Raw genomic sequence first — 13,973 nt, forward strand, 5'->3', positions numbered from 1 at the left:
AAGCTATGATAACTAGAGAGACAGCAAAGGCTTCCCTGTGAGTCAGCTCATGCTGGGGAAGATGAACCAACACCGGGACACTTGACCCTACGTCAGCACATGCACTCATTATTAACAGTTTACACTAGTCTATTGTTGGGTTAAAAAAAAATTCTTTAACAACAGCCAATGTTTTAGAATCGGCAATGGAATCAGTAACTTCAAATCATTTTGCCATCTGACTGCTAGACCCACAACTTGATAGAAAGCTCTCAAAACAAGGCCTAGAGAAGGTGGATCTCACAAATCACTGAGCTGAACTGTTCTAATGCAATGGAGCTACCAAAATACATACATCTGTTAAGAAAACTTACAAAACTAACAAATCTCTTTTTCTCTAGAATTATAAAACATAAATCTATAAATCAATACTCTAATGTGATCACAGAGAGACAGCAAACTGAAGTCGAGCAGCACAAGCTGTCTGCAAGGCTCCCTAGTCTACTTTCTACCTGATGAGGACTGGGCAAGCCAACACCATGGAATCCATCAAGGTCTTTAAAGACATGAGATAAACCATCATCCCGATGGGCAGGGCAGAAGCACTTTGATGTATTACTTACACATGTAAATAAAGAGCTTGTTTTGTTTTCAAGATATGCTTCAGGAAATCACAAGACAGTGGTTCTTTCACAATTTAGGTAGCAAAAAGGGTCAGAAAAACACTCTTGGAAGTTCTCTGAAATTCCAAAAAGACAGCTGGCAGTTTGATGTTTTTATTCCTGCTCCCCCACACACAATTTTTCCTTTCAAAAATTAAAGTTGACAACTCACATAAGATTTAATTAAGTTGATTAAAATAAGGGAGGGTGTTTCAATAATGTCTCCCCTCTAGAAAACCAAGTTCAACAAAACTCAGTGCCAGTAATTAAGAAGCCAGTACCATAAAATTCAAACCTGGGCAGTGGTACATCACACTGAGAAAAGATTTCATATATTTACAAAGTTGAGCTTCACCTACCATAGGCAATTCTGCTTCAGGTGCACTTTGATGTGTGCATGTGCCTTCAGGGAATTGGGGAAGGGGCAGTTGGCAGAACATCGTCTCTGCTGCACTTCAGTGTTTTAGCAGAGCTAAACCAAGCCTCCTGACTTGAGGAAAACACTCTTCTATGCAGCGTACATCCTGTCAGATCATGTTTAAAGAAATCACAGCACTGAATCAGAACTTTAGAGACACAAAGAAAAAGAAAACTACGACACGGATGAGTACAGCAGTCCCCTTCCCACGGCATCTGCTCCCAGGAGACACCTCAGATGGTACAATCAGACTCCAATCGGCTCTTCTTCACTTTCTCCCTTCAAATAGAAGTTAATTTTTCTCTGTAATAAAGCAGGTAGAATTTCAGGGGGTCTGGCAGAGGGAGGCTCAGGACCTTCTGGCGTAGGAAGTTCAATGGAGGGTCTGGCTTGGTTTCTGGCAGGGTTTTTTCTTCTTCCCTCCGCTCTTCTTCCAAGTCTTCACAGCTGTTGTCATCAGAGGGGTTGGAAATACGACTAGCAAAGACCTCTTTGTCCAAAAAGACAATTGTTTCCATTCTACGGCGGCGGACCCTCCTTCGTTTACACTGAGGCGTGTTCTTCAGTCCACTTCCACTTCTGCTCTCTGCTTTCTGATGAATGACCTTCTTGATGGTGCCCCTGATGGCAATGCGGGCCAAGTCCTGGAGGCTGCGGACAGCCAATGGTGGTAGCTGAACAAGTCTGGACTTTCCTGACTCTGAGTGGCAGGGCTGGACCAGAGGAGCGAAGGAAACAGGCAGAATCTTTTTGGTTTCCCAAGCAAAAGGGCCTATGCACGTTATCTTGGTCAACTTCTCCTCCAGGGGCATGACCAGAATTCCTTCAACCTTGAGAAGACTCTTCATGTACTCTTCATGTTCTTTCTGCACACCTGCTCCACAGTACACCCGATCATACTGAGAACAATCTGGGGAAATCTCCAGGCAATTGCCACTAACAAAAGAGGGCTCGCAGAAGTCAAACTTGTCGAAGCTATCACATGTTCTGATGAAGAAGTCCAGTTTCTGCTTTGCATACTCTATAAGATCTGAATGTAGCTCCACCACATAGTTCACACCAAAAGGACCTAGAATAAGGCCCACCATGGAGCTGAGGTAGCCAGTGCAACTGCCCAGGTTCAGAAATGAGAGCCCAGGCTGCAGATCCAGAGCCTCCATCACCTCTGAGTAGATACATGGGGCGGAGTGGTGAATGTTTCCATGCTTCCATGCCAAGTCCTTGTAGGCATTTTCTTTAAACTCTTCAAGATAATAATCTCCACGATCCATAGCTCTGAAAGCCTGCTCTACCAGTTCCGTCCGGATATACTGGGCTCCCTTCAGATTATCAATCAGCTCATCATTGTCCTCTCCAGCACTCACCACACTGCCCATGTTCAGAATGACACTCAGGCAAGACTCCTTGCTCAGCGGCCCGCAGGTCTGGGCCGCGACGGCAGCTGCTCAGGCGCTTCCCTGGATGTCTGCGCCCCGTTTTCACCCAATCTTGATGATTCTTTCAGGTAATGATCAGTACACCAATCCCACTTGGCTCACCAAGTTTCATTCTTCTAGGTTAAACCACTCGTTGGCAGTAACCGTTTTCATTTTTAGGTTACACTCTGTTTTGTCCTATAGAGATACATGTATTTCGAACTCTAAATCAAACACTGTTTGTGCTAGCTGTTTGAAACTAGACACAATAAAGCAGTTTCAAGTTCTATCTCTATGGTTTGTTTGCTGTTGATGTAGCCCTAAGCAGAGACTGGAGAAAACCACTTTCATGGAAAGGGGTTGCCAAGCTTCCAAAAAACTACGATTTGCCTGAAATCTCAGCAAACATTTTTTCACCCAATCTTGATGATTCTTTCAGGTAATGATCAGTACACCAATCCCACTTGGCTCACCAAGTTTCATTCTTCTAGGTTAAACCGTTCGTTTGCAGTAATCGTTTTCATTTTAGGTTTCACTCTGTTTTCTCCTATAGGGATACATGTATTTCGAACTCTAAATCAAACACTGTTTGTGCTAGCTGTTTGAAACTAGACACAATAAAGCAGTTTCAAGTTCTATCTCTATGGTTTGTTTGCTGTTGATGTAGCCCTAAGCAGAGACTGGAGAAAATCACTTTCATGGAAAGGGGTTGCCAAGCTTCCAAAAAACTACGAATTTCCTGAAATCTCAGCAAACATTTTTTCACCCAATCTTGAGGATTTTTTCAGGTAATGATCAGTACAACAATCCCACTTTGCTCACCAAGATTCATTCTTCTAGGTTTAACCGTTCGTTTGCAGTAATCGTTTTCATTTTAGGTTTCACTCTGTTTTCTCCTATAGGGATACATGTATTTCGAACTCTAAATCAAACACTGTTTGTGCTAGCATTTGAAACTAGACACAATAAAGCAGTTTCAAGTTCTATCTCTATGGTTTGTTTGCTGTTAATGTAGCCCTAAGCAGAGACTGGAGAAAATCACTTTCATGGAAAGGGGTTGCCAAGCTTCCAAAAAACTACAATTTGCCTGAAATCTCAGCAAACATTTTTTCACCCAATCTTGATGATTCTTTCAGGTAATGATCAGTACACCAATCCCACTTGGCTCACCAAATTTCATTCTTCTAGGTTAAACCGTTCGTTTGCTGTAATCGTTTTCATTTTTAGGTTTCACTCTGTTTTCTCCTATAGGGAAACATATATTTCAAACTCTAAATGAAACACGGTTTGTGCTAGCTGTTTGAAACTTGAAACTATAAAGCAGTTTCAAGTTCTATCTGTGTGGTTTGTTTGCTGTTGATGTAGCCCTAAGCAGAGACTGGAGAAAATCACTTTCATGGAAAGGGGTTGCCAAGCTTCTAAAAAACTACGATTTGCCTGAAATCTCAGCAAACATTTTTTCACCCAATCTCGATGATTCTTTCAGGTAATGATAAGTACACAAATCCCATTTGGCTCACCAAGTTTCATTCTTCTAGGTTAAACCGTTAGTTTGCAGTAACCGTTTTCATTTTTAGGTTTCACTCTGTTTTCTCCTAAAGGGATACATGTATTTCGAACTCTAAATCAAACACGGTTTGTGCTAGCTGTTTGAAACTTGACACAATAATACAGTTTCAAGTTCTATATCTATGGTTTGTTTGCTGTTGATGTAGCCCTAAGAAGAGACTGGAGAAAATCACTTTCATGGAAAGGGGTTGCCAAGCTTCCAAAAAACTACGATTTGCCTGAAATCTCAGCAAACATTTTTTCACCCATTCTTGATGATTCTTTCAGGTAATGATCAGTACACCAATGCCACTTGGCTCACCAAGTTTCATTCTTTTAGGTTAAACCCTTCGTTTGCACTAACCGTTTTCATTTTAGGTTTCACTCTGTTTTCTCCTATAGGGATACATGTATTTCGAACTCTAAATCAAACACTGTGTGTGCTAGCTGTTTGAAAATTGAAATAATAACGCACTTTCAAGTGTTATCTGTGTGGTTTGTTTGCTGTTGATGTAGCCCTAAGCAGAGACTAGAGAAAATCACTTTTTTGGAAAGGGGTTGCCAAGCTTCCAAAAAACTACGATTTGCATGAATTCTCAGCAAACATTTTTTCACCCAATCTTGATGATTCTTTCATGTAATGATCAGTACACCAATCCTACTTGGCTCACCAAGTTTAATTCTTCTAGCTTAAACCGTTCGATTGCACTAACCGTTTTCATTTTTAGGTTTCTCTCTGTTTCCTCCTATGGGAATACATGTATTTCGAACTCTAAATCAAACACGGTTAGTGCTAGCTGTTTGAAACTTGACACAATAAAGCAGTTTCAAGTTCTATCTCTATGGTTGGTTTGTTGTTGATGTAGCCCTAAGCAAGACTGGAGAAAATCACTTTCATGGAAAGGGGTTGCCAAGCTTTCAAAAAACTACGATTTCCTGAAATCAAAGAAAATATTTTTTCACCCAATCTTGATGACTCTTTCAGGTAATGATCAGTACACCAATCCCACTTGGCTCACCAAGTTTCATTCTTCTAGGTTAAACCGTTCATTTACAGTAACCGTTTTCATTTTTAGGTTTGACTCTTTTTTGTGCTATAGGGATACATGTATTTCGAACTCTAAATCAAACACGGTTTGTGCTAGGTGTTTTAAACTTGACACAGTAAAGCAATTTCAAGTTCTTTCTGTGTGGTTTGTTTGCTGTTGATGTAGCCCTAAGCAGAGACTGGAGAAAATCACTTTCATGGAAAGGGGTTGCCAAGCTTCCAAAAAACTACGATTTGCCTGAAATCTCAGCAAACATTTTTTCACCCAATCTTCATGATTCTTTCAGGTAATGATCAGTACACCAATCCTACTTGGCTCACCAAGTTTCATTCTTCTAGCTTAAACCGTTCGTTTGCACTAACCGTTTTCATTTTTAGGTTTCACTCTGTTTTCTCCTATGGGTATACATGTATTTCGAACTCCAAATCAAACACGGTTTGTGCTAGCTGTTTGAAATTTGACACAATAAAGAAGTTTCAACTTTTATCTCTATGGTTTGTTTGCTGTTGATGTAGCCCTAAGCAGAGACTGGAGAAAATCTTTTTAATGAAAAGAAGTTTCCAGCTTCAAAAAACAACGATTTGCCTGAAATCTCTGGAAACATTTTTTCACCCAATCTTGATGATTCTTTCAGGTAATGATCAGTACACCATCCCACTTGGCTCACCAAGTTTCATTCCTCTAGGTTAAACCGTTCTTTTGCACTAACCGTTTTCATTTTTAGGTTTCACTCTGTTTTCTCCTATAGGGATACATGTATTTCGAACTCTAAATGAAACACGGTTTGTGCTAGCTGTTTGAAACTTGACACAATAAAGCAGTTTCAAGTTCTATCTCTATGGTTTGTTTGTTTTTTATGTAGCCCTAAGGAGAGACTGCAGAAAATCACTTTCATGGAAAGGGGTTGCCAAGCTTCCAAAAATCTACGAATTGCCTGAAATCTCAGCAAACATTTTTTCACCCAATCTTGATGATTCTTTTACGTAATGATCAGTACACTAATCCCACTTGGCTCACCCAGTTTCATTCTTCTAGGTTAAACCGTTCATTTGCAGTAACTGTTTTGATTTTTAGGTTTCACTCTGTTTTCTCCTATAGGGATACATGTATTTCGACTCTAAATCAAACACGGTTTGTGCTAGCTCTTTGAAACTTGAAACAATAAAACAGTTTCATGTTCTCTCTCTATGGTTTGTTTGCTGTTGATGTAGCCCTAAGCAGAGACTGGAGAAAATCACTTTCATGGAAAGGAGTTGCCAAGCTTCCAAAAAACTACGATTTTCCTGAAATCTCAGGAAACATTTTTTCACCCAATTTTGATGATTCTTTCAGGTAATGATCAGTACACCAATCCCACTTGGCTCACCAAGTTTCATTCTTCTAGGATAAACCGTTCGTTTGCAGTAACCGTTTTCATTTTTAGGTTTCACTCTGTTTTCTCCTATAGGGATACATGTATTTCAAACTCTAAATCAAACACGGTTGTTGTAGCTGTTTTAAACTTGAAACAATAAAGCAGTTTCAAATGCTATCTGTGTAGTTTGTTTGCTGTAGATGTAGCCCTAAGTAGAGACTGAAGAAAATCACTTTCATAAAAAGGGTTTGCCAAGCTTCCAAAAAAGTGCGATTTGCCTGAAATATCAGCAAACATTTTTTCACCCAATTTGATGATTCTTTCAGGTAATGATCAGTACACCAATCCCACTTAGCTCACCAAGTTTCATTCTTTTGGGTTAAACCGTTCGTTTGCACTAACCGTTTTCATTTTTAGGTTTCACTCTGTTTTCTCCTATAGGGATACATGTATTTCAAACTCTAAATCAAACACAGTTTGTGCTAGCTGTTTGAAACTTGACACAATAAAGCCGTTTCAAGTTCTGTCTTTATGGTTTGTTTGCTGTTGATGTAGTCCTAAGCAGAGACTAGAGAAAATCACTTTCATTGAAAGGGGTTGCCAAGCTTCCAAAAAACTACGATTTGCCTGAAATCTAAGCAAACATTTTTTTACCCAATCTTGATGTTTCTTTCATGTAATGATCAGTACACCAATCCCAATTGGCTCACCAAGTTTCATTTTTCTAGGTTAAACCGTTCGTTTGCAGTAACCGTTTACAATTTTAGGTGTCACTCTGTTTTCTCCTATAGGGATACATGTATTTCAAACTCTAAATCAAACACGGTTTGTGCTAGCTGTTTGAAACTTGACACAATAAAGCAGTTTCAAGTTCTATTTCTATGGTTTGTTTCATGTTGATGTAGCCCTAAGCAGAGACAGGAGAAAATCACTTTCATGGAAAGGGGTTGCCAAGCTTCCAAAAAACTTCTATTTGCCTTAAATCTCAGCAAACATTTTTTTCACCCAATCTTGATGATTCTTTCAGGTAATGATCAATACACCAATCCCACTTAGCTCACCAAGTTTTATTCTTCTAGGTTAAAAAATTGGTTTGCAGTAACCGTTTTCATTTTTAGGTTTCACTCTGTTTTCTCCTATAGGGATACATGTATTTCGAAAGCTAAATCAAACACGGTTTTTGCTAGTTGTTTGAAACTTGACAATATAAAGCAGTTTCAATTTCTATCTCCATGGTATTTTTGCTGTTGATGTAGCCCTAAGCAGAGACTTGAGAAAATCACTTTCATGGAAAAGGGTTGCCAAGCTTCCAGAAAACTACGATTCTCCTGAAATCTCAGCAAACATTTTTTCACCCAATCTTGATTATTCTTTCAGGTATTCTTTCATGGAAAGGGGTTACCAAGCTCCCAAAAAACTACGATTTTCCTGAAATCTCAGCAAACATTTTTTCACCCAACCTTGATGATTCTTTCAGGTAATGATCAGTACACCAATCCCACTTGGCTCAAAAAGTTTCATTCTTCTAGGTTAAACCGTTCGTTTGCAGTAACCGTTTTTATTTTTAGGTTTCACTCTGTTTTCTCCTATAGGGATACATGTATTTCGAACTCTAAATCAAACACGGTTTGTGCTAGCTGTTTCAAACGTGACAAAATAAAGCAGTTTCAAGTTCTATCTGTGTGGTTTGTTTGCTGTTGATGTAGCCCTAAGCAGAGACTGGAGAAAATCACTTTCATGGAAAGGGGTTGGAAAGCTTCCAAAAAACTACGATTTGCCTCAAATCTCAGGAAATATTTTTTCACCCAATCTTGATGATTCTTTCAGGTAATGATCAGTACACCAATCCCACTTGGCTCACCAAGTTTCATTCTTCTAGGTAAAACCGTTCGTTTGCAGTAACCGTTTTCATTTTTAGGTTTCACTCTTTTTTCTTCTATAGGCATTCATGTATTTCGAACTCTAAATCAAACATGGTTTGTGCTAGCTGTATGAAATTTGACACAATAAAGCAGTTTCAAGCTCTATCTCTATGGTTTGTTTGCTGTTGATGTAGCCCTAAGCAGAGACTGGAGAAAATCACTTTCATGGAAAGGGATTGCCAAGCTTCCAAAAAACTACGATTTGCCTGAAATTTCAGCAAACATTTTTTCACACAATCTTGATGATTCTTTCTGGTAATGATCAGTACACCAATCCCACTTGGCTAACCAAGTTTAGTTATTCTCGGTAAAACCGTTCGTTTGCACTAACCGTTTTAATTTTTAGGTTTCACTCTGTTTTCTCCCATAGGGATACATGTATTTCGAACTCTAAATCAAACACCGTTTTTGCTAGCTATTTGAAACTTGGCACAATAAAGCAGTTTCAAGTTCTATCTCTATGGTTTGTTTCATGTTGATGTAGCCCTAAGCAGAGACTGGAGAAAATCACTTTCTTCGAATGGGGTTGCCAAGCTTCCAAAAAACTACGATTTGCCTGAAATCTCAGCAAACATTTTTTCACCCAATCTTGATGATTCTTTCAGGTAATGATCAGTACACCCATCCTACTTGGCTGACCAAGTTTCATTCTTCTAGGTAAAACCGTTCGTTTTCAGTAACCGTTTTCATTTTTAGGTTTCACTCTGTTTTCTCCTATAGGGATACATGTATTTCGAACTCTAAATCAAACACGGTTTGTGCTAGCTGTTTGAAACTTGACACAATAAAGCAGTTTCAAGTTCTGTCTCTATGGTTTGTTTGCTGTTTATGTAGCCCTAAGCAGAGACTGGAGAAAATCACTTTTATGGAAAGGTGTTGCCAAGCTTCCAAAAAACTACGATTTGCCTGACATCTCAGCAAACATTTTTTCACCCAATCTTGATGATTCTTTCAGGTAATGATCAGTACACAAATCCCGCTTGGCTCACCAAGTTTCATTCTTCTAGGTTAAACCGTTCGTTTGCAGTAACCGTTTTCATTTTTAGCTTTCACTCTGTTTTCTCCTATAAGGATACATGTATTTCGAACTCTAAATCAAACACGGTTTGTGCTAGCTGTTTGAAACTTGACAAAATAAAGCAGTTTCAAGTTTTATCTCTATGGTTTTTTTGCTGTTTATGTAGCCCTAAGCAGAGACTGGAGAAAATCACTTTCATGGAAAGGGGTTTACAAGCTTCCAAAAAACTACTATTTGCCTGACATCTCAGCAAACATTTTTTTCACCAAATCTTGATGATTCTTTCAGGTAATGATAAGTACACTATTCCCACTTGGCTAACCAAGTTTCATTTTTCTAGGTTAAACCGTTCGTTTGCAGTAACCGTTTTCATTTTTAGGTTTCACTCTGTTTACTCCTATAGGGATACATGTATTTCGAACTCTAAATCAAACACGGTTTGTGCTACCTGTTTGAAACTTGACACAATAAAGCAGTTTCAAGTTCTGTCTTTTTGGTTTGTTTGCTGTTGATGTAGCCCGAAGCAGAGACTGGAGAAAATCACGTTCATGGAAAGCGGTTGCCAAGCTTCCAAAAAACGACGATTTGCCTGAAATCACAGCAAACATTTTTTCACCCAATCTTGATGATTCTTTCAGGTAATGATCAGTACACCAATCCCACTTGGCTCACCAAGTTTCATTTTTCTAGGTTAAACCGTTCGTTTGCAGTAACCGTTTTCATTTTTAGGTTTCACTCTGTTTTCTCCTATAGGGATACATGTATTTCGAACTCTAAATCAAACACAGTTTGTGCTAGCTGTTTGAAAGTTGACACAATAAAGCAGTTTCAAGTTCTATCTCTATGGTTTGTTTGATGTGGATATAGCCCTAAGCAGAGACTGGAGAAAATCACTTTCATGGAAAGGGGTTGCCAAGCTTCCAAAATCTTCGAATTTCCTGAAATCTCAGCAAACATTTTTTCACCCAATCTTGATGATTCTTTCAGGTAATGATCAGTACACCAATACCACTTGGCTCACCAAGTTTCATTCTTCTAGTTTAAACCATTCGTTTGCTGTAATGTTTTCATTTTTAGGTTTCACTCTGTTTCTCCTATAGGGATACATGTATTTCGAACCCTAAATCAAACACGGTTTGTGCTAGCTGTTTGAAACTTGACACAATAAAGCAGTTTCAAGTTCTATCTCTATGGTTTGTTTGCTGTTTATGAAGCCATAAGCAGAGACTGGAGAAAATCACATTTATGGAAAGGCGTTGTCAAGCTTCCAAAAAACTACGATTTTCCTGAAATCTCAGCAAAGATTTTTTCTCCCAATCTTGATGATTCTTTCAGGTAATGATCAGTACACCAATCCCACTTGGCTCACCAAGTTTCATTCTTCTAGGTTAAACCATTCGTTTACACTCACCGTTTTTATTTTTAGGTTTCACTCTGTTTTCTCCTATAGGGATACATGTATTTCGAACTCTAAATCAAACACAGTTTGTGCTAGCTGTTTTAAACTTGACACAATAAAGCAATTTCAAGTTCTATCTCTATGGTTTGTATGCTGTTGATGTAGCCCTAAGCAGAGACTGGAGAAAATCACTTTCATGGAAAGGGGTTGCCAAGCTTCCAAAAGACTACGGTTTGCTTGAAATCTCAGCAAACATTTTTTCACCCAATCTTGATGATTCTTTCAGGTAATGATAAGTACACCAATCCCACTTGGCTCACCAAATTTCGTTCTTGTATGTTAAACCGTTCGTTTACATTAACCGTTTTAATTTCTAGGTTTCACTCTGTTTTCTCCTACACGGACACATGTATTTCGAACTGTAAATCCAACATGGTTTGGGTTAGCTGTTTGAAACTTGACACAATAAAGCAGTTAAGTTCTATCTCTATGGTTTGACTGCTGTTGATGTAGCCCTTAGCAGTGACTGGATAAAATCACTTTCATGGAAAGGGGTTCCCAATCTTCCAAAAAACTACGATTTGCCTTAAATCTCAGCAAACATTTTTCACCCAATCTTGATGATTCTTTCAGGTAATGATCAGTACACCAATCACATTTGGTTCACCAAGTTTCATTCTTCTAGGTTAAACCGTTCGTTTGCACTAACCGTTTCCATTTTGAGGTTTCACTCTGTTTTCTCCTATAGGGATACATGTATTTCGAACTGTAAATCAAACACGGTTTGTGGTAGGTGTTTGAAACTTGACACAATAAAGCAGTTTCAAGTTCTGTCTATATGGTTTGTTTGCTGTTGATATAGCCCTAAGCAGAGACTGGAAAAAATCACTTTAATGGAAAGGGGTTGCCAAGCTTCTAAAAAACTACTATTTGCCTGAAATCTCAGCAAACATTTTTTCGCCCAATCTTGATGATTCCGTCAGGTAATGATCAGTACACCATTCCACTTGGCTCACCAAATTTCGTTCTTCTAGGTTCAACCGTTCGTTTACATTAACCGTTTTCATTTCTAGGTTTCACTCTGTTTTCTCCTACACGGACACATGTATTTCGAAATGTAAATCAAACATGGTTTGGCTAGCTGTTTGAAAGTTGACACAATAAAGCAGTTTCAAGTTCTGTCGCTATGGATTGTTCGCTGTTGATGTAGCCCTAAGCAGAGACTGGAGAAAATCACTTTAATGGAGAGGGGTTCTCAAGCTTCCAAGAAACAACGATTTGCCTGAAATCTCAGCAAACATTTTTTCACTCAATCCTGATGATTCTTTCAGGTAATGATCAGTACACCAATCCCACTTGGCTCACCAAGTTTCATTCTTCTATGTTAAACCGTTCGTTTGCAGTAACTGTTTTCATTTTTAGGTTTCACTCTGTTTTATCCTATAGGAATACATGTATTTCAAATTCTAAATCAAACACAGTTTGTGCTAGCTGTTTGAAACTTGACACAATAAACAGTTTCAGTTCTATCTCTTTGGTTTGTTTAATTTTTATGTACCCCTAAGCAGACACTGGAGAAAATCAATTTCATGGAAAGGGGTTGCCAAGCTTCCAAAAAACTACGAATTGCCTGAAATGTCAGCAAACATTTTTTCACCCAATCTTGATGATTGTTTCAGGTAATGATCAGTACACCAATCCCACTTGGCTCACCAAGTTTCATTTTTCTAGGTTAAACCGTTCGTTTGCAGTAACCGTTTTCATTTTTAGGTTTCACTCTGTTTTCTCCTATAGGGATACATGTATTTCAAACTCTAAATCAAACAAGGTTTTGCTAGCTGTTTGAATCTTGACACAATAAAGCAGTTTCAAGTTCTATCTCTATGGTTTGTTTGCTGTTGATGTAGCCCTAAGCAGAGACTGGAGAAAATCACTTTCATGGAAAGGGGTTGGCAAGCTTCCAAAAAACTACGATTTGCCTGAAATCTCAGCAAACATTTTTTCGCCCAATTCTGATGATTCTTTCAGGTAATGATCACTACACCAATCCCACTTGGCTCACCAAGTTTCATTCTACTAGGTTAAATCGTTCCTTTGCAGTAACCGTTTTCATTTTTATGTTTCACTCTGTTTTCTTCTATAGGGATACATGTATTTCAAACTCTAAATCAAACACGGTTAGTGCTAGCTGTTTGAAACTTGACACAATAAAGCAGTTTCAAGTTCTATCTCTAAGGTTTGTTTGCTGTTGATGTAGCCCTAAGCAGAGACTGGAGAAAATCACTTTCATGAAAAGGGGTTCCCAAGCTTCCAAAAAACTACGATTTGCATGAAATCTCAGCAAACATTTTTTCACCCAATCTTGATGATTCTTTCAGGTAATGATCAGTACACCAATCTCACTTGGCTCACCAAGTTTCATTCTTCTAGATTAAACCGTTCGTTTTCACTAACCGTTTTCATTTTTAGGTTTCACTCTGTTTTCTCCTATAGGGATACATGTATTTCGAACTCTAAATCAAACACGGTTTGCGCTAGCTGTTTGAAATTTGACACAATAAAGAAGTTTCAACTTTTACCTCTATGGTTTGTTTGCTGTTGATGTAGCCCTAAGCAGAGACTGGAGAAAATCTCTTTAATGAAAAGAAGTTTCCAAGCTTCAAAAAACTACGATTTGCCTGAAATCTCTGGAAACATTTTTTCACCCAATCTTGATGATTCTTTCAGGTAATGATCAGTACACCAATCCCACTTGGCTCACCAAGTTTCATTTTTCTAGGTTAAACCGTTCGTTTGCAGTAATACTTCTCATTTTTAGGTTTCACTCTGTTTTCTCCTATAGGGATACAGGTGTTTTGAACTCTAAATCAAACACAGTTTGTGCTAGCTGTTTGAAACTTGACACAGTAAAGCAGTTTCCAGTTCTATCTCTATGTTTTTTTTGCTGTTGATGTAGCCCTAAGCAGAGACTGGAGAAAATCACTTTCATGGAAAAAGGTTGCCAAGCTTCCAAAAAACTACGACATGCCTGAAATCTCAGCAAACATTTTTTCACCCAATCTTGATGATTCTTTCAGGTAATGATCAGTACACCAATCCCACATGGCTCACCAAGTTTCATTCTTCTAGTTTAAACCGTTCGTTTGCAGTAACCATTTTATTTTTAGGTTTCACTCTGTTTTCTCCTCTTGGAATACATGTATTTCGAA

General features: G+C 38.5%; 1 protein-coding gene across 1 annotated transcript; it reads right to left on the reverse strand.

Annotated features, from left to right (window-relative positions):
* Positions 1 to 208: 208 nt before the first annotated feature.
* LOC101969007 (protein-L-isoaspartate O-methyltransferase domain-containing protein 2) lies at positions 209 to 2,435 on the reverse strand. Its single transcript, XM_040280210.2, has one exon. It carries the CDS (start codon positions 2,433 to 2,435, stop codon positions 1,341 to 1,343), a length of 1,095 nt encoding a protein of 364 aa, XP_040136144.2. The 3' UTR covers positions 209 to 1,340.
* Between the last annotated feature and the right edge of the window lie 11,538 nt (positions 2,436 to 13,973).

The sequence above is a fragment of the Ictidomys tridecemlineatus genome, unplaced genomic scaffold (genome assembly GCF_052094955.1).
Source record: "Ictidomys tridecemlineatus isolate mIctTri1 unplaced genomic scaffold, mIctTri1.hap1 Scaffold_4074, whole genome shotgun sequence".
NCBI lineage: Eukaryota > Metazoa > Chordata > Mammalia > Rodentia > Sciuridae > Ictidomys > Ictidomys tridecemlineatus.

Coding starts and splice junctions, on each gene's coding strand:
- LOC101969007 (XM_040280210.2), bottom strand. CDS start 2,435: ATGGGCAGTGTGGTGAGTGCTGGAGAGGACAATGATGAGCTGATTGAT.